Raw genomic sequence first — 19,146 nt, 5'->3', positions numbered from 1 at the left:
CTGAGGTCCTGTGATGCCTGGGTTTGGGCTCCCTGGGAAGCCTCTGCTGTCCCATCCCTGCCCTGCCAGGTCTCCCCACCCTCCCCGGCAGTTTTGCGGAGTGGTTTGGGCAGGCCAAGCCCACCATGGACCAGCTCCCGGGGATGCTGTGCCGCGAGCCCGGCACAGGGAAGGAGCCATCACCCGCAGCACGGCAGGAGCTGTGGTAATCTGGTGCTGCTCCCTTTGCTGTCACCACGGCAGGTTCCTCTGGCAACGTTCCCGCACTGTGCTATGGGCACGGCCAGACAGACCAGCTAACGATGAGTTCCTTTTATTAAGGAGTTTAGAAATCCACATGTACAGCGTCGGACACCACTCACACATGACCTAGACTTCACGGCACTGCTACACAGCACGACCTGGCCCAGGGCTTCGCCAGGAAGGTACGTGGCCAGGTCCCAGACCCACCGGATGCCCCTGCCCACCCCTCTCCAGGGAGGTGTCACCGCAGATGGGTTTAGCCTAATCCAGGGATGCGGAACAACGTGTGCGCTCTTGGGAATAATCCTGGGAAATCCTGCATCTTGGCATGGATTAAATACCTCTCGTGCAATTCAAAACAAAGTCATTAGGGAGTCCTGGGCGACACAGGCAGTTACACAAGGGTGTGCTACCAACAGCCTGCACGTACGATATCCCCTCCCTGGCACGGAAGAACACCAGTAGAAGGGTCCAGGGAGGGGACGAGCTTTCCCACCCAGGGCATGTGGCTCCATGTGCCGCCTTGTCCTGAAAGTGAGTGCTAGAAAACCCAGTTACAGCTAATCTACTGAAATAAATGAACGAAAAGTAAAGATGGGCATTGTGCTCCCCACCTGTGTGGGACCCTTTCCAGAGGAGTCTGGTGGGGCGCAGGAAGCCCCTCAGGAGCTGCCAGGGGCTCCTGCTCTTGTGCTGGCTGGGAAACGCCACCACTGAGCTCCCCTAAATCCCATTGCTCAAGAAACCCAGCCTGGCTGGCTGCTCTGGGCAGGGATGGAGCAGGTAGAGCCGGTGCCTGCACTTGGAGTTTGTCCTCACCCGAAGCCTCTGAGGAACGTCTCTGGCAGAGGGGAAAGCTGCGATGCAATGCATTGTTTGTTCCTGCTTCCCTGGCAGGACAGACAGACAGGGACTTGCCCAGCAGGCGAAAGGGCTCATCCAGCGCAGGGTCCAAGGCAGGGAAGGCTTAAAAGAAGGAGAAGCACGCAGGGAAGTACAAATCTGCCACAGTCGGGAAGATGAGCCTTTGATCTCCCTGTGCATTAAGCCCCTGTGGAAATAGGGACGGCAAGAGCTTTCCTCCCTTCCTCGGGCAGTCTGTCCATCCGACGGTATTTCTTAGGGGCAGAGCACGGTGCAGGGGCTCTGCTCCCCATTGCTGCTGTAGCACAGGCAGAAAATCGTGTAAAGGGTGGTGGGATCCCAGCTGTCCCCTCCCCTCCCTGTTCCTACACAGCCTGCTCAGGCTTGGGTTTTTTGGTTTTTTTGTTTGTTTTTTTTTTTTTTTTTTACAAAATCCCCTATTTGAGTCCTTCCAGCGAGCCAGAGGGAGAAGTCAGCCCCACACCCCGTGGCAGCTCCTCATGTCAGCCGGCATGAGGCATCACCTGCAGCCCAGTTATCACGGCCCTGCAGATGCTAAGCTCCACTCGGGGCTTCTTTTTGAAAAACCTTAACAGGATTTGAAGAAATGAAAGGCTTTGATTATCTGCAGGTGCCGAGCCAGAGTGTGGCTCATCCTCAGTGAAAAAGAGTGTGAGTCCCCAGGCCAGGAGTGAGTGGAGGGGGCTTGCGCAGGGGCACATGGGCATGCTGTCCAAAGTCAAGGGTTTTGGGAAAGGTCACAGTTTTTTGGATAGCAAAAGTCCGACTTAAGTCTGAGCGGGTCTGGTTGGGAGGGAGGAGCTGTGAAAGCCAGCAGAGCCATGCCAGGAAGAGAGCCTTCCTCACCTCCTCCTCCTCGCTGTGCTCCCTGTTTCCCCAGCACCACCAAAACAACTCCGTGCTGTGCTCCGTTCTGGGTGTGTGTCTTTGCAGCACGGTGCCAGCTTGCTTTGGGGTGTCCCGACCCGCTGGGAGGCTCCAGCAGCCAGAACAGGGACAAGGGGGACAAAGGAGTTTGTGGTTGTCCCTTTCCAGCTGCATTGCTCTTGCAGGGGGAGACGTGAGCGTTCTGCAGGCCAGCGAAGGAGTCACTGGCATGGTCAGGTGCACAGACTGCAACCCAGCTGAGCCCTCCCTGTCCCCAGTAGCACCATGGGGTGAGCCAGAACTGCAGAGCAGCAGCCTCATCCCAGTCCTGGGGGCTCTGCAGGGCTCGGGGCTCCCCATGGTGAGTGTCCCCCGGCCCTTCACCAGCTCGGCCAGGCTACTGCCGTGTGTCTGTGCCAAAACTGGAGATGAACAGAAGCACCCACCCTGCCTGGGCTGTTGCTTCCCTTCCTCCTTCCCTCCAGGGAGCCCCTTCCCCCCCCTGCCAGACACCACTAGCACTGCTCCCCAAACCCCCGCCTCCTGCTGTCGTTCTGCTGCAGCCATAAGCACCAGCCTTGGGTCACGCTCTGGCCAGGAGACCCGTTTCAGCTGCAGGGGGGCCATGGAAGCAGGGAGCAAAGGTCCAGGGATGTCCACAGGCACCCGGGAGCAAAAGCTGCCCTCCCCAGGGGCAGGTGCTCCCCCGGGACCCCTTGAAGATGGGCCAGACCTTGGGGAGGATGGCAACTGGGATGGACGGGGCTGTGGGGCAATGGGGAAGGGCAGGGGCCTGGGCACGGGGCGGGGGGCTCATCCTATCCAGCTAATTCTCCTCCTGGACAGGCCGAATCTTCATCTCGGTGAACTTGAGGGAGTACTGCCAGCCGGTCCAGGAGGACCACTCGATGCCGTCGGCGTAGGAGCTGTGGTGGCCCTTGAGGTACTGCCCGTTGAGGTTGGAGGTGTGGCAGTTGCGATACCACCAGGCGCCATGGTAGAAAGCTGCACAGTTGTTCTCTGAGTGGTCGTTGTCCAGGTCCTTGGTGGTGAACTTCATCCCATTGTGCTTCAGGAAGGAGTCTCCTGCCACCACGAAAGGAGCCGTGATGGGCCCTTCCTGCCCCTCACCCTGCCCTCAGGCTGTCTCCCACCCTGGGGGGTTCCCCTGGGCACCCCAATGTGCCTCCTTTGGTGATGTGCAAGGCACCTGGGTCACCCACCCTGCAAGTGCCCAACCGCAGCCCTCTGCCTCCAGCTCCCCGTGGCTGCAGGGATACAGCCAGTACTGCCACCAGTGCCGGAGGAGGCAGGCAATGCCCCAGCAAGAGGGTTTGATGGCTGGGGGCTCCCTCTGCCCCGAAAGACCACGGCGTCCCTCTGTCCCGCTGCCCTACCTGCCGTCCCCGAGTAGTCAGCGATGGAGACGGGGTACCCATCCTCCTCGGGGTCAACAGAGAAGAGCCCCACCCCGAAGCTGCCATAGTGAGCGAAGGCAGTGCCGTTGTCAAAGTCCTCCAGGTCGATGCGGAGCTCGTAGCTGCCCTGCACCGTCAGCATGTGGATCCTCTTCAGCCCTGCAGTGGATGGAGGGGGTGAGTGTGGGCACCCCGGGGCAGGGACAGGTCAGTCAGGGGTCCTTGGGGGGGTGTGGGGTGGGATGGGGAGCAGTTCCCATCCTCCAGACCTCGCTCTGTGATTGCTGCACAGCCAAGGGCATGTGCTCAGTTCACGGGCAAACAGCCCCATCGCTTCCCTGCCCCTGCGCAGCCACCCAGTCCCCTCCCCACCTGCCCGGGCTGTCTCTCCTAGGACCTGAGTGCTGGCCACGGGGGTCTTGGTGTCCTTTCCTTTGCAAAGGATCCCCCAGGGGGTCTGGGGTGCCCCAGGCTTTGCCAGCCCACCCAGGAGCAGGTACTGCCAGCCCCACGCACCTAACCAGTGCTCTCCTGTCAGCTTCCCGAAGCCATCCCGGTAGGCTTCCCAGCCACGGAAAAAGTTCACGGAACCATCCTCCCGCCGCTGAAACACCTGGGAGGGAGATACATGGGGTGTCAGTTGTGGGGCTGCTCCAAGCCTGTGCACACCAAGCAGCCCCCCCCCTACTCCCCACCGTGCTGTCCAGCCCTCCCCACCTCTGTCTTATTAGATGCAGGCACAAATTAAACCCTTTTGACTCAGTAATTAGACAGGGATTCTGGCGAGCAGGGCCCCAGGGAAATGCCAGATCAGGCTGCCAGGGATGGGTAAGTCGGTTCAAATAAAACACTTCACAGGATCCTTCGCCTGGAAATGGGAGCAGAGCTTGGGAAACGCACGGTGTGCTCCTGCGGGAAGGTGGCCGGTGCCCCCAGGAGGGGTGGGCACCCCGCACCCGGCTCCCGGCTGCGCACGGGAAACAGCCTGGGCCCTGCCATTGCATACAGGAGCAGAGGTATGGGTGGATGGACGGACAGACGGCGTGACTTGAGGACTGTCCCTGCAGCACGTGCTGCACAGGTCATTCCTTCAAGCCACCCTCCAAATGGCAGGACTCTCGGTGCCAGGTAAAACTCCCGGGTCCCCGCTCTCCCCTGGGCAGCCACCCGGTTATCAGGCATCGTTCCTGTGACAGCCTCGTTAGTCATCCCAGAGAAATTAACTGTGGGGCACCAACCCCAGCTCCTGCAGAGCCCCCAGATCCCAACCAGATCCCTGGGGCTCAGCGTGGCTTTTCTCCTTGGAGCCTTTCCCTTTTCCTCTCCCATCTGCTCATTGGTATGTCATGCCCTGTGTGTTTCATCCCCTTTTATCCATAGTTTCGGGTTTGATTTATTGACAGTGATCCAGAAAATGCTACTCCCTGTCCGACCATTTGAACTTAATTAAGCCTCCAGCCCTGGATTAATTGCATTAAACTTGGCTGAGCCAGCCTGCCCGGCTGCCACCAAGCGCCACGCTCCCACGGCCGTGGTGCAGGGAGGATGGGGTGCTCAGTGATTTAGGAACAGCCACCCCATGTACCGGCAGCCAAGGGACCAGAACACCTTGTCTTCGGGGCTGTGCTGTGCCACTGAGCCCATTCACTCCGATGCTAGCATCCCAGGCTCAGGCAGTGCCACTGAGCCCCCATGCTGGCCGGGAAGCTGCCATGCTTTGCTCCACTGTGGGGATGCTCCTTTGCAGCCTTCCCCATCCTGCACGTGCAGGGTTTCATGCCGGCATGTGGAGGAGACCCACCTCATGAACTTCGTGCCATTTTGCCCTTCACCAGATGAGCATTTTTGGGGCCGTGGGTGCCCGGTGCAGGCTCCAGCACGCTCTTCAGCATGGTACGGCTCTGATCCTGCTGTACTTACCTTCTAGAATTAGAGCCTTAATTTTTATCCCTGCGTTGAGCACTTGAGAAGCTGCAGTTAAGCCCTTTTAAAGGGGCTTTCTTCAGCCTTGCTGGGTGAGGGGGGATGCGTGGCTGGACAGGGGCCCGAAGCTGATTTTCCCCAGCCGATGTCGGCGCCGGTGCTGCCGCACAGGGAAGGCGGCAGAGGCAGCACCAATGCTCCCCCTTAATCGGCTTTGACCCGCAGTTGTAAATAGGCCAATTGCCTGAGTGGTGGTGCCCAGGGAAGTGTGCGAGGCACATCTGTGTTCGCTGATCCTCAGCATGGCTTGGCAATCACCCTGGGTGCCGGAGGAGCCCTCAGTGCCCCACCACCCACCAGGCTTGGCCCTAAGGGGCTCAAAACCAGGTCAGAAGGGCTGGTGGGTGCTGGAGGTCCTGTGTCCTCCTGGGCCTCCTGCTCCAGCCTCATCATCTCTCATGCATGGTCCCTCCTCATGCTTCACCCATGCACCCACCTCTCCTGCATGCAGGCAGGGATGCGGGAGCCTCCTCCTTGCACCCCGTGCCAGGATGCTGCATGCACCGGGATGCCGCGTGCACCAGTGACCCGCAGGCTCACTGCCATGCTCCCAGCCCTGCCTTGCTGCTCTTTTCCTCCTCATCAAATATGCATCACCCTCTCTTAAGCAAAAAGGATTTCTTTCCCTTCTTTAAAGCAAGGCTGAAATATTTATCTCCCCCGCTCTCTGCCTCCCCCAGTCGTGCTGAGCTTGTGGGGTAGGGACAGGCTCCTGCAAAGGCACCAACCCAGAAAAATGGGTTAAAACCAGAGAAAAACGGGAGCACCGGCCTGTCCATTGGTGGCAAGGGAAGGGTCTGCTCCCTCTCCCCACAGGCCCCTGATGCCAGCCCCCACCAAACCCCCAGCAGGCTCAAAACCCCACCACAGCTGCAGCCTGGGGAGGTGCTCGGCCATCGCTTTTCTGCCACTGCAGCACTCGAGCTCCCGGTCAGGCTTTCGGGACCATGGCATGGACCCAGAGCCCCGGCCCCGTGGCATTCCTCTGAGGCCCCCTCACAGCGGGGAGAGCATCTTCAGGTTCAGCCATGGAGAAGACAAACTGGGAGCCGATCTCTGGGAAGTGCCAATCCTGTGGATCCCCTGTGAACACCGCAGCCGGCAGCGCTGCCTGGCTGAGGGCCCCGGCTGCTCCTGCCTGTCCCCACCAGCAGAAGTGTCTCATCCCCATTTATGGCAACACATAAATCACATCTTTTGAAAACAGCACGCATTTTCCTGGGTTCGTCTCACACGCTGCCTTCGGCTTATCCCAGCCCACGTGTAAATACATCAGTGTCTGTTCAAACCCCATTAGCTTGCACCGGGACCCCTCCATCAGGTGATGGGCAGGATGGGCGAAGGCATCTCCGTGAGCATCCCCGGTGCAGCAGGTGCCCAGGAAGCTGGAAGCTGTCACTTAACATCACCACGGCCCTCATCCTGCTGGCACAGCCTTTTCTTCCACAGCCTTTGGCCTTCCCACCACTTCCCAATACATGCTGTACGTGGAAAATGACGCTGAGGCGGCTGGAGGCATCATGGCATCATTGCTTACAGGGCCGAGATGCTGATACCCGGGGGCTTTGCCCCAGCTGGGCAGTGATGGAGGCTGAGGGGCACTGGGAGGAGCACAGGGCATTTGCAAAGACTTCTCAAAACAGCAGCATGTGAAGAGACAACTTTTTCATGCCTCCCAAGATGCTAAGCCTCCCCTGCCCTCCATCACCCTGTTATTACTTTAATAAAGTGCCAGAGGTGAGTGTCAAAGCGCGGAGTCAGGGTCAGGCTGGGCAATTACATGGCTGCAGCCTGGCGCTGCCACGAGGCTTGGGTCAGCCCAGGGGTGTTGCTGTAATTAAAGTCGGCACTGAGCACAGGGCACGGATGCTCCCGTTGGTGCCAGCGGGCACCGACCCGGACTCATGCCCCAGCTGGCTGCAAACGTGGCCCCGTTGCTGGCAGGCAGGACTGAGGGGGGAACAAAGGGGACTAGGGGGTGTGCTGGGGGCTCCCTGGCTCTTCTTTTCCACACTTCTTTGCCTTCGTGTCACCCTGCCCTGCACAGAGGCCGATGGTGGTTGCCCTCTCTGCCAGATTTCTGCTTTTTGACTATGCAAAATAGGCGGCAAACCCAGAGCTGCAGCCACTCGCGCAGTGCAGGGGACTTTGGCTGCCCCGGGCTGGATGCAGCCATCGCGGGGAGGCGAGGCGTTGGTCCGGTGAGGGCTGTGCCTTGCTCAGCCTTCCCAACAAAGGGGATGGGGAATGACCCAGGACCCTGCCTCTGGCAAGGGGACACGGTGACACTGTAGATGACACTGTGGGGACGGGAAGGTGCTGAGCAGCACACAGTGAGTGACCCTGGCTGGGTTTCTCCCTGATGGGGTATTGGGGCGGCTCTTGCCCCTGCCCCGCTCCCCATGGTCTCTAAGCCATCCATGCAAGCTAAGGCTTAGCTCAGCAGCTCCCAAGCTCCGAGTCAAAATTGATTCAGCTGCTGCCATCGCTTCCACCCACCCACCTACATGCAAATAAGCCCAAATGTCAGGAGTAATCGCTCCAGAGGAGGAGGAGGGGAGGGAAATTTCCCAGGCTTTGTACAACAGCACTTAACCGTGCCATGGCCTACCTGGAGCCCGGGTGAGTCAGTGCCCCAGGGACCCCCTCTGTGTCTCAGCCCCATGGGAGATGGCTGAGACGCCTCCCCCCCACCATTCTGCGGGGCTGCAGGTATGTTTGAGATCCTCCATGGCAGAGCAGCCCCAAGAAACAGGAGCCTGGGGTGAGCACCCTCAGCCCTGGTCTGGATGAGCCCATCTCTGGGATGCCGGGGTTTGGCTCCTCTGCCCCGGACGAGGCAGGGCAGAGCTGTGGTGCTGCAGGCAGCGCCGTGCTGGCCCTGCTGACAAAGCCCATGATGCTGCTGGGTGTAAAATCATTTGCTTCACCCCCTCCCCAGCCCAGCTGGAGCCCTCCTGGCTGCAGCAGCTTTAAATAAGCCTCTGAGTGTCTTGCTAATCACCTTGGGCTGCTCTTCAGGCAGCACTTGAGCATGGCTGGGGCTGGCAGAGGCTGTGCAGACTGTGCACAGGTTTTGTAAGGACCCTCCCCACCCTGGGGAGCCAGTGGGGTCCCCCCTTTTCCCTCTGTGAGCCCCCCAGGATCTGGGGTCCCCAGAGCTGTGCCTCAGTTTCCCCACTAGAGCTGCTGGTGCCAACCTGTGTATGACAGGTCACTCCTGCCTGGGGTGGGCTCTGGGCAGGCTGAGTCCGAAGACTTATCAGCCCCCCGAGGGCAGCGTGGCTAAGCTCCCTCCTGGCAGTGCTCAAAGCTGCTTAGGGGGATCAGGTCTTGGGGATTTGTTTCCTAGAGCGCCCAGCTGGAGGGGCACTGGCTGGCTCGGCTCACCCAACATGTCCTTGGGGGAGAGGCTGCCTATCCACCCCTCCCAGTGAGCCCCCCGCCACCCCTCTGGGACCCCCTCGCTGCCCTGTGGAACTCTGAGCGATGGCCTCCTGGGTGGGGGCTGCTCACACCCTATGGGCCCCCAGAGTGAAGGGGGTGGGTCTTCAGGCTTGGGGCTGCCAGCGCCATGTCCCCCTGCCTCCCTGCCCCTATTACTTTGATTATGGGGCCATTGCATCTGCCACGACAAAGCGAATCAGACAGGGCGGCCGGGGAGCGAGTGAATCAGCGTGGCACCAGAGGTGCCCCAGGCACCCCTGCGTTAGATGAGGCGAAACACACTGGGTTTGGGGTCCATCCCGAACCCCAGCACCAGCTCACTGGGACCACAAGGACAGGGCAAAGCACAGCCATTCACCCCATGGCACAACTGCAGCTACGCCCTGCCCCAGCCGGGCACCAGCCCCACTGAGAAGGATCAGCTCCAGGCGTGGCATCCAACTCCCTGCCTGAAACCACCCTCCAGCTCCAACTAAGCTTCCCAAGCCCAGGCAGGGCCACTGGGCTCTGGGACAGGGCTCAGCCTGGCAGCCCTGCTGATGCCACTGGCATGGGTAATGCCAACAAGCCTGTTTGCTTGCTTCCCCACAGGATCGGGCACCCTGTGCACAGCCAGACCCCATCAGCATTTGTCCCCCATCCCGATGACACATCCAAGTGCCAAGAGTAACGCCCCCGGGCACCCCAGCACAGGGACAGCCAGTGGTGGCATCGCCCAGCACCCCCCAGCACAGCAGCAGCTCACCGTCCAGCCGCCCCCATCAGTCGTCATGTCGCAGTAGACCTGGAAGCCGGAGGGGTAGTGCGTGGGGAAGATGGAGTAAATCCCATCCTCTTGCTGTCCGCTCACATAGATGTCAAAGCAGTCTCGGGGCCGGGAGCCTGCAGCGTGGCATTGGGATGGGGTGGGACAAGAGGAAAGCTGGTTAATTAATGCTCTAATTTAATGTCTTGCTATTTCTTTCAGGCTGTCAACCTTGCTGCCAGCTCTAGTTGGCGGCTCGGTGCTGCCTTGTTCTTTCCTTCCTTTATCCTCTGATGCTCAGGGCGAGCAGTGCCCAGGCGGACGCAGCCACCATGGGGACCCCCCTGGCAGCTGGCAGGACCGACCCCATGTCCCCGTGTGACAGCAAGGGCAGGCTGGGACCCAGCTGGGGAGGAGGGAGCCGATGCCCAGAGGCAGCTGCAGGCAGAGTGTGAGCACGTGCTCGCAGCCCCGGGACAGTCTTACTCAGCTTCTTCTTAACCAAATGATGATGAATGTGGCCGTTACATGCTGAGTCCCATGCAGCGCTGCCGGCTGCACCCGCGTGAAGGCAAACGGTTGCTTCTTGCTCTGCTTTTGCCCCAGCTGTTTCTGCGTGGGGAATGGGTGGGTCTGCAGGGGTGCGAAGTGTGCGGGCGTTGCAGGCTGGTTTATTGACAACTGGGGGCCGCACAGTGAGAAACACCCCTTCTAGGCCACAGCTTTCCATCTCCCTCGTGTCCCACCTCCTTGCCAGCCCCCCACTGTATTAAATCCCTTCTCCAGGCTGGTTGTCTCCATTCCATCTTCCTAGGCAGAGACCTGCTGAGAACAGCCCCAGGGGCATCCCTCTCCCCAGGGACCCACGGGGACACCGTCTCACCGTTGGAGCAGCCCCGGGGCCGTGCTCCCCTGGCTGGTGCTCGCTGCAGGTCGGCCTTGAGCCGGGGCCGGGCGCCCCCACGCTCCTTCTGCAGCGTGTCCAGGACGTCGCTGACGGAGCTCACCAGCCGAGCCATGTTGGTCTGGCTCTCCGAGAGCAGCTGTGGGTGGGGGACACACGGAGGGGAACAGCGTTAAACATGTTTAAATGTTTTCCACCCCTCCCCAGTTCCACCACCACTCTACCATGAGGATGCTCTGCCTGCTCCCACAGCTCCCCAGATGACTGCAGGCAGCGACATTCCCTGCCAGGGTACAGGCTGTTGGGGACCAGGTGGGGCCATAAAAGCCACAGCAGATCCCATACAACATCTCTGGTGCTTTTTGGCCTGGGGTCAGGGTCCAGATAGTGCCTATCACTGCTGGGGCTGAGAAATCCCCAAAACCTGGATGTGTTGGTGCCACCACTGTGTAGGATAAAGGGCATCTCTGGGCAAGGGGATGGGATCACAGAGGTGGCAGGAATAGCCGTGTCCTGAGACAGCTGCCGGCTCTCCGCCGTACCCCGAGGTGACCTGGGCTGGGCAAGTGATGCAGGGCGGCCGCAGCAGAGCAGCAGGGCAGGGAGCAAAGCAAAGCAGCGGGGATTGATCAGCCCCGGACGGAGGCAGATGAGCACCAGGAGGGACAGGCATGGGGCTGAGAATCCAGCCATGCCCTGGGTCTCGCTACAATGCCTGGCAGACCCCCAGCATACCCAGGTAAGCATTTCAGCACAGATCATTGGCTGGGAAATTTTGGGGACTGTAAATAAGGAGAGGGTGATTGCTGCATGAACCGCCCTTAGGATGGTCCTGTGCTGTGCTTGGCTCTGCTCAGAGCCCCCAAACAGAACCCGGAGCTGGGAGATCCACAGGTGGGCGGCTGCACACCCACCTCACTGGCACTAGGGCAGTTTGGCAGCGAGACCCGGCTGGATGATGAGCTGGAGCTGAAGTTGTGCTTCCAAACTTGCAGCTCCCAAGTGCCTGCCTTAAACCTCAGCCCCTTCTGCTGGAGGTCTCCCCGGGACACTGTGGGCAGGGGCTGCAAGCAGCCATGCCCCGGGGACATGGGGATGGGGAGTCTGTCCCCAAGGAGCACTGTGCGGCACCTCCACCCCCGGCTCACCTGGATGAGCCTGCCCTGCTCGCCCTGCAGGGCGCTGAGCTCCTGCCCCATGGCGCTGTGTCCCTTCTTGAGGCTATCGCAGTCGGCTCGCAGCTGCACGGCGTGCGTCAGCAGCTTGGCCACCTCATCTGTCACCGTGACCAGCAGGGCCTTCTGCTGGCTCTTGGTGGCCTTGGCCTCGGCGTCGTGGTCAGTGATGGCATGCAGCAGGGAGGTCTGCAGCCCCTCCAGGCGCCCGAAGGTGCCCGTCGCGTCAGGGCAGTTGGGGTCTATGAAGATGTTGATGCGGGAGCTGTCAGCTTTCTCGATGGTGACCAGCGCGTTGGCTTCCTCGGGGTTGGTGCTGATGACGGGGGGCGACTCGGTGCCGGGCGTGTGGTAGTGGTTCATGAAGAGGATGGCCCCCGTGACCGTCACTGCCAGGACGACAGCCACCGAGAGCAGGACAGTGCACAGGATGTACCCACAGCTCATCCTCTGCGGACAGAGAGATGGATGCCATCGGGACCCATCCGGATGGACCCATCCCGCTCCCCTTCATCTGAGAGGTGGGTTCAAACACTCATGGGCTTTAGGGGGGTCCAGCAATGGGGAAGATGATGTTGGACTTGGGTGGTGGCAGAGGAGGTGACGTGGGGACCCCAGGGAGCCCTACAGTTCTGCCAGGAACGCAAAGGCCATGGGCAAGTGCTCAGTGAGCAAAGCAGCTAAACCCGCCTGGGAGCCAGAGGTATGAAATAATAAAGAGAGCGAACACGCAGTGGCCGTCTGCTCCCGCTGGCATGTTTTATTTAAGGCGGTGTACTCAGTTGGAGCAGCCCCGGCTCCCCGGGAGGTGCGTGCAGGGCTCCCTGCTGCCCTGGGCACAAATACAGGGAGAAAAAGGGAAAACGCTCCTGGCGTCCCCGGGACCGCAGGGGAAGCAAGTTGGTGAGGGAAGGGAGGGTCTGTCCCCAGCACCAACGGGAGGCTGTGTGTTGATGTTAGGATCACACTGCCCTGAGCGTCGTGGGGACTGCTCTGCATGGGGCATCTCCCAGCTGTGGGGGGCCACACATCCCTGTCCCCCTTGCACCCTCACTGCCTGCCAGAGGGGAGCAGAGCTGCTCCCAAAGCTGTTGGATCTGTCCTGGAGCTTCCTAGTGAGGGGGAGTTACTGTGGGAAAGGTCTCTGATGCCCTCTGAGCCCCTCAGCTCAGAGGGACGCATCGGCTCAGCCTGCGGGAGCTGCTCTGTGTGCACCGAGAGCCTTTTCTCCTTGCAAAGCGTGAAGTGCCAACGCCATCAGTGAGGAGGGAGCGAGCTGCCACCCAGCCCCATCAGCCCCTTGCCCCCCTGACGCCTCCCCTTCTCATTACACCTGCAGGACAAAGGCTGTGATTTTCCCCTGACCCTGGCCACAGCTGTCACAAGGAATTGCAGGCCTGCCAGAAAGCCGCAGATTCGGAGAGACAAAGACTACTTTCCCCAGAAACGAGGGGAAAATTGCTGCATCTGCAAAGATTTCCCAGGCCCTGTCCCCTCCTGTGCACATCTATCTGGAGTGACACCTTCCTTCAAGCACCCTTCATTTTATTCATGCTCCCGCAACCATTTGCATTAAGGTGACCTCAGCTGCAGCGGGGCTGGCCAGGCAGGGTCTGGGGGGCTGTGGATGCCCCACCAGCCATGGGGGTATGCTCCGGGTTTCCTCCCCAGTGCATGGAGCAAGGCTGGAGATGCAAATGGCACTGGGCTGAATGGGAAGCCACCCTGCGGGGACCTCCATAATGAGCAGCCCCAGGCTCAGCCCCTCGGTGTGCATTAAAAGATGTCAAAGGCAATAAGGGGAGTTTTCAGCAAGCAGAGGGTTGAGGAGTTTGCCTTGCATTTGTAGACAGAGAGTCTCAGCTTGGGGGCACAAGGGGTACCTGGGGGCAGCAGGATGGTGGCAGACAGAGATGGGAAATGCCGATCTCTGACACCCTCACGAGGGCCCAACCTGGCCCCTCGGCACCCTGCGAGCGCAGAAGTGACAGGAGTCATTTGCAATGCAGACAGGAGTCACTTGCAATGCACAGCCAATGCAGAGTGATTTGGGATCCGCGGGGTGAGCAGGGACCATGTCCCCATGGCTGTCCTGGCTACCACAGCACCTTCAGCTCCCCAGCTCTGCGCCCTCCTGTCCCACATGCTGCTGCTCCCCACCGTGCTGATGTCCCCAGCCTGAACCATGCCCACTGGGACATGCAGACGGGCTGCTACAGCCGAGGGACCTGTCTGAGCGTTAAGGGTCTCAGGAGCAGAGCCGTGCGTGGCCAATGCTCTGTTTCTCACAGCCACACAAATCCCAACCGGGCTTTAACACAACAAAATCCCTCAGCACTGCCAGGGAGCTGCGTCCAGCTGTTTTCCAGCCTTTGAGCCCCAGCATTGCTGCCTTCTCGCCAGCACCGGGAACTGGGGCAGGAACTGGGGGCAGATCCCCTTCGCACTCAACCACCTTTGCTCGTGACCGTAAGATCCCGAGCAGTGGCAGCTTTACGAGTCCCACGGCAATTTGCTGGCAGGTTGTGTTACCTGGCAACCTGCAGTGGGCAGAGGAGGGAAACACTCAGCCAGCAGCACCAGCAATGCTCCAAACTGGGGTGTAGATCCCCCCAGAGCTCCCCAGCACAGCAGTCCTGCAGCTGCATGCCCAGCTCCTGGCATGGGGCCCTGCAGATGCCTCTGCCGCACGCTCCTGCCGCACCATGGCCACGGCCCTCATGGTTCCGGGGGTTTCTGCTGTCTGTTTCATGGGCTTGGGCTCCTGGATCTTCTTGCCAAGGCTTTCAGGACATTGCCCTGCCTCAGTTCTTCATATCCTCCTGGGAACATCGATTGAGCTGGAGATCCTGACGTCTCCATATCACTCCTTCCTAAGGAGAGCAGAAGCTGCGAGGCTGGGAGGTGCTCAGGATGAGTAGACCTTCACTTGCAAACCTTATCTGGAGCTGGGGCTGGAGCCTAGGGGGGAGCCCCAGACCACAACCGAGGGAGTGTTGCCTTGGCGGTGCAACGGTGTGCCAGGCTCTCCATGCCCTGCGCTGGCTCAGGCAGTATCTCTATGCTTGGCCACCGTGCCCCGTGGGGTCCAGGACCCCAGTGCCCCGGCCATGCCATGTGAGCAGCCTGTGGGATGCAAGGCAGCCCACTGCAGCCTGGGGCTGTGGGTTCCTGCAGCCCCTGTGCCCATCCTCCCCCAGCCTCCTCAGCCAGCCGGGCAGGTGAGCGGCTTTGCTGGGCACGGGAGACAGCAGCTCCAGCACTCGCAGCCTGCGGGGAGGGAGCTGGCTTGTCCCCTGGGGCAGCCAGAGCAGAGCCAGAGGTGGGCTGGTCCCTGGGGAGCATGGATGGAGGGCAGTGGCAGAACAAGCTGAGCTCTGCCGTGGGAGATGCTCTTTGAGGAGGAGGTGCCCTTTGCTTCTGCCAAAGCCACTGCTCTTTGTCTGCTTGCCAGGCAAGCTCTGTGCTGTGGGGTGGTGGGCAGTGATCACGGGCAGCCCTGGGTGCTCTTCTCAAGCCATGCCTCCAGCCAGGTACGAACCAGGTCCCTGGTTGTGCTTCTCAAGCGGGTGGACACTGGTTTGCATTGCCCAGGTTCAGCTGCTGGGACAAACTTTAGCCCAGCTGCCCCCCACCTTACTGTCAGGGTCCACCCAGCCCCGAAGGAACCCCAGGGCAGAAAGGGCCAGTCCCACACCTCCCCCACAAGCCACCGCTCGCTCCAGAGCAGCTCAAGCAGCTCATTTTGCATCCCAGCCGCGCGCCCTGTGCTGCTCCACTGCCCCTGTCCCTCTCTACCCTCCCTGCCCGTCCAGCTCTGCTGCTGCTCAGCTTTGCGCAGGGCTGCAGCCCCCGTCCCTGCTCGCCTTGAGGCAGGGGCTGTACCCCGGCTGCCCCCCACCCCCCGCACCCTGCTGCTCCCCGTGCCCTCCCAGAGCCTAATGCCGCCCTTCGGTTGCTCCCCGCAGGCATGGAAGCAGGTGGACTGAATCCCACTCCCGTTACCTGCTCTCCTCTGCCATCCGAAGCCTGCCTGCTACCGCTCCCACAGCACGGCGTGCTTTGCGGCTCCGGGAGAGGAATGGAGAGGAGAGGGCTGGCGAGCATGCCGGCGTGCGGGTGGGCTGGGACGGCTTTCCACTAGAGCTTACGGGAGCTGGGAGCCCAGCACCGGCTGCACAGCAAACTCCGTGCCTCCTTTGCACCCCCCTGCACGAATCACCAGCTCTGGGCTGTGTTGTCCAGTCCCATACGGGTGGTGGGGCTGGATCCATCCTGCCCAGCTCATCCCTGGGGCCGCGGTGGGGTACAAAGCCGGGTGGATAGCCGCTCCAGCCGGATGGCACCGCTCGGACCCCTGCGTGGAGGGGCTGCGCACCAGGGAGGCAGCTCCTCTGGGAAGGGGAGAGGAGTGCAAGGTTTGTCTCTCAGGGGGGATGTCTGGGGCCTCCCGTGCCGCCCGGGGAGGGCAGCCCCTCTCCCGCTAGGCGAGGGAGCCGTTTGGCATGGATGGGCTGACTGGGAGAAGGGGGCTCAAAGAAGGGTGTGCAGAAGAGAGAAGTCAGGCAGAAGTCCCTTTCCTGCATCGCTGCGGGTGGAAGGGGGACAGGCAAGCAGCACACCCGGGGGCGAGTGGGTCTCACAGCTGGGGCCGGCTGCTCCCCCCATCCTCCCCCAGTGCCACGGTGCGGAGGGAGGGCAGGCGCTGCCGGCTCTTGGCTCCTTCCCTTGACTCCCAGGCTCCATGGGAGACTCGCTTTCCCCCAGCTCTTCCCGGGCACGCTTGCCCATACTCCGCACCCCTTCCCTTCCCGCCTTGCCCGCACGCAGAGCGCGGGCAGGACAGCCGCGTGCCCCGGCCACGCAGCCGTGCCCGCGCTCCCCTACCGGCTCCGGCACGCCCGGCGGCTGCGGGCCGGGCAGCGGGCGCGCCCGGCGCGGGGCTGGAGGAGCTGCCACGCGTGCGGCGGGCCGTGCGGGCACGCTCCGGCACGTGCCGGAGCCCCGCGCCTCGCCGCAGGCTTTGCCGCCGCTTCGCCGCACCCCGCCGCAACGCCGGCTTCTCCCCCAAAAACCAGGGCAGCTCCTGGAGGTTAAGGGCGGGCTGGGCGGCCGGGGGTCCCCGAACCGAGAGGGTTGACTCTGGCTGCGGCAGGGAGCTGAGATGCCAAATCCCTTTTAAAGGGTTATTTAAGCAGTTTAAACCATGCGGCGGTTTATCAGAGGCGTGCGTGGCAGCCCTGGAGCATCGCCCGCTGCCTCGCCAAGGGGCAGCCCCAGCGCTGGAGGGTGAGGGGGCACTGGCTGCAAATAAACTCAATAATTTGGGGGCGGGGGTTGGTGGTGGTGGTGAGGGGAGGCAGCCGGGGGGCTCTGCACCGGCGGGGACCGGGGGCAGCTCACCCTGCCGGGCTGCACCGGGAGAAAAGCTCGCTGGAAGAACGAGGGGGGGTAGTGCTGGGGGGGTGGGTCGGTGGGACCCCCGGGCTGGCCCCTGCCCCGCTGCCGCCCCCAGCTGCCGCCGCCGCCCCCCGCCCCGTACCTGCGATTTCTCCTGCTGCCCGTCCTCAAGTTGCGATGCTCCTCCCATGGTTTTCCAGCGCTCGTTCCCCATCGCGCCGCCAACTTCCAGCCCAAGTGCCCAGGACCCCCCCCCAGACCCCCTCCCCGGCGGCAGCGCAGCCCCCGGCCCGCCCGCGCTGCCCGGCTGGCCGCGGCGGGAGGACGGGCGGCGGCGGCGGCGGAGGAGGAGGAGGAGGAGGAGGGAAGGAGGAAGAGGAGGGAGGGAGGACACGGGCACGGACACGGGGGTGGATCTTCCCTCCCCGCCCGCCCCGTTCCCCCCCGGGGCTCCCCCGGCCTCGCTCCGGCGACACCGCCCGGCGATGCCCCGGGGGCTCCCCCCGGCCCCCCAGCACTGCCCTGCCCCCCCCCTCCCCCCCCCCCCCCGGCCGCCTCAGCGGTTCCGGAGTCACTCCGGATCCAAGCCCCCCCACCCCGGCCCCGGCGCTCCGCAGCTGCCCAGATGTGGCAGCACAGCTGGAAGAGCGGCAGCAGGTAAGGCGGGGTTGATGCTAGCGGGTCCGGGGGCGTTTCAGAAGGCGGGGGGGGGGGCAGATGGGGGCCCCAGGGACCATCTCACCACCTTTCCAAAGCTACGGTCCCCAGTTCAGCACCCCACGCTGAAGGGGCTCAGTCCCAGCAGTGGGCCAGGATGGGTAGGGTGCTGGGCAGAGGTGGGGGGGCACCGGCATCGGACCCCCCAAACCTTTGTGCCCAAGGGTAGCCGAAGTGCTGGGGGTGCCTCTTAGCACAACCCACATGGTGGGTTTCCACATGGTGGAAAGCTGGTGCTGGCTACGGGGAGGCAGCAGCCAAACCACCCGTCACACGGGGTCACATCGATGCCCACAGGAGCATCACTGGCAGCCAGTGGGGTGTTTTGCACAAATGCCCGTGTTTCCAGCCCAAAGCAGCGATGCTGGCCTTGCGTGCCACCAGCTCCTGCGCAGGAGTCCCTCCCCGGCCTGATTTACCGCCACCTCTCTGGGAGCGGATGTGGTTTTTCTTTACCGTACCTTTGCGGCACCTCCCTTAAATCTTTTATTTGCCGGTTGTCTGACCTGCGGGCAGGAGTGTTGCTAAGAGGTTCAGAGGAGCATCCTGAAAGCTGCGATGGCTCAGCCCCAAGTTAATCCATTTCGGGGGAGGCTGGTTTCTCTCTCGATGCCGAGAGACCCCTGGGAAACCTCCTGGGGGGGCCCTGCACACTCCCCCTCCAGCAGTGTGGGGCTGTCCCCCAGGCAGGTGGCACAATGGAGCTGGGGGTTGCTCTGAACCCCCCTGGGGCTCTGCCCCTGGAGCTCAGCCCCGTTTGGGACCCCGCAGCAGCTCCTGTGCAGTGTTGCTGGGGTGGGGGCTGCCTCCCTGCAGCAGCAGCAGAGGCGCAGCGGTGGCAGGTTGTGTGCACAGCGGGGGCAGGGGTCCAAGCGGCTCATCTCCAGGACACACAGACAGTTTCGGGAAGAGTTGAGTGTGTGCTGGGCTGGCAAACTGTGCCGAAAGGCTCTCTGGGGTAGGGAGGGAAGCACAGCCGTTGGCTCAAACAGTCGGTACCCATGTGTGTGTGTGTTGTCTCCCGGCCAGGTGCAAATCCTGCCTTTGGCTTTGGCAACATTCTATGGATTTACCGGGCGACGCTCATGGCCGTCAGCCCAGCTGCTTCCCCATGGACAGTTTTCAAGGACTTCCCTTTACAGCTGAGACCGTCCAACTTGTTCCACTGGTGGGGTGTTTGGTGTGCCCGCGCTGGCCGGGCTCAGCCCCCACACTGCTCGGCCGTTCTGGAAGCAGGAGGTTGCGGGTGCCCGGGAGGCTGTTTTAGCTGAACTCCAAACAATAAAAACTTATCATTAAAAAGAAATGTATCTTGGCTTCATGTGGCCTGGCAGCACGGGGAGGAGTGATTCAGTGGCTTGT

General features: G+C 61.8%; 1 protein-coding gene across 1 annotated transcript; it reads right to left on the bottom strand.

Annotated features, from left to right (window-relative positions):
• Positions 1-303: 303 nt before the first annotated feature.
• FIBCD1 (fibrinogen C domain containing 1) lies at positions 304-17,299 on the bottom strand. The gene is made up of 7 exons (XM_064468868.1): positions 17,210-17,299; positions 11,641-12,117; positions 10,472-10,631; positions 9,589-9,725; positions 3,930-4,026; positions 3,393-3,572; positions 304-3,081 (listed from the first exon to the last, which is right to left on the bottom strand). The coding sequence occupies exons 1-7, from the start codon at positions 17,279-17,281 to the stop codon at positions 2,822-2,824; spliced, it is 1,383 nt and encodes a 460-aa protein (XP_064324938.1). The 5' UTR covers positions 17,282-17,299; the 3' UTR covers positions 304-2,821.
• Positions 17,300-19,146: the final 1,847 nt, after the last annotated feature.

The sequence above is a fragment of the Phalacrocorax carbo genome, chromosome 18 (genome assembly GCF_963921805.1).
Source record: "Phalacrocorax carbo chromosome 18, bPhaCar2.1, whole genome shotgun sequence".
In the NCBI taxonomy this organism is placed as follows: domain Eukaryota; kingdom Metazoa; phylum Chordata; class Aves; order Suliformes; family Phalacrocoracidae; genus Phalacrocorax; species Phalacrocorax carbo.
Note: the sequence above shows the minus strand (reverse complement) of the source record. Positions and strands in the feature narration are given on the sequence as shown.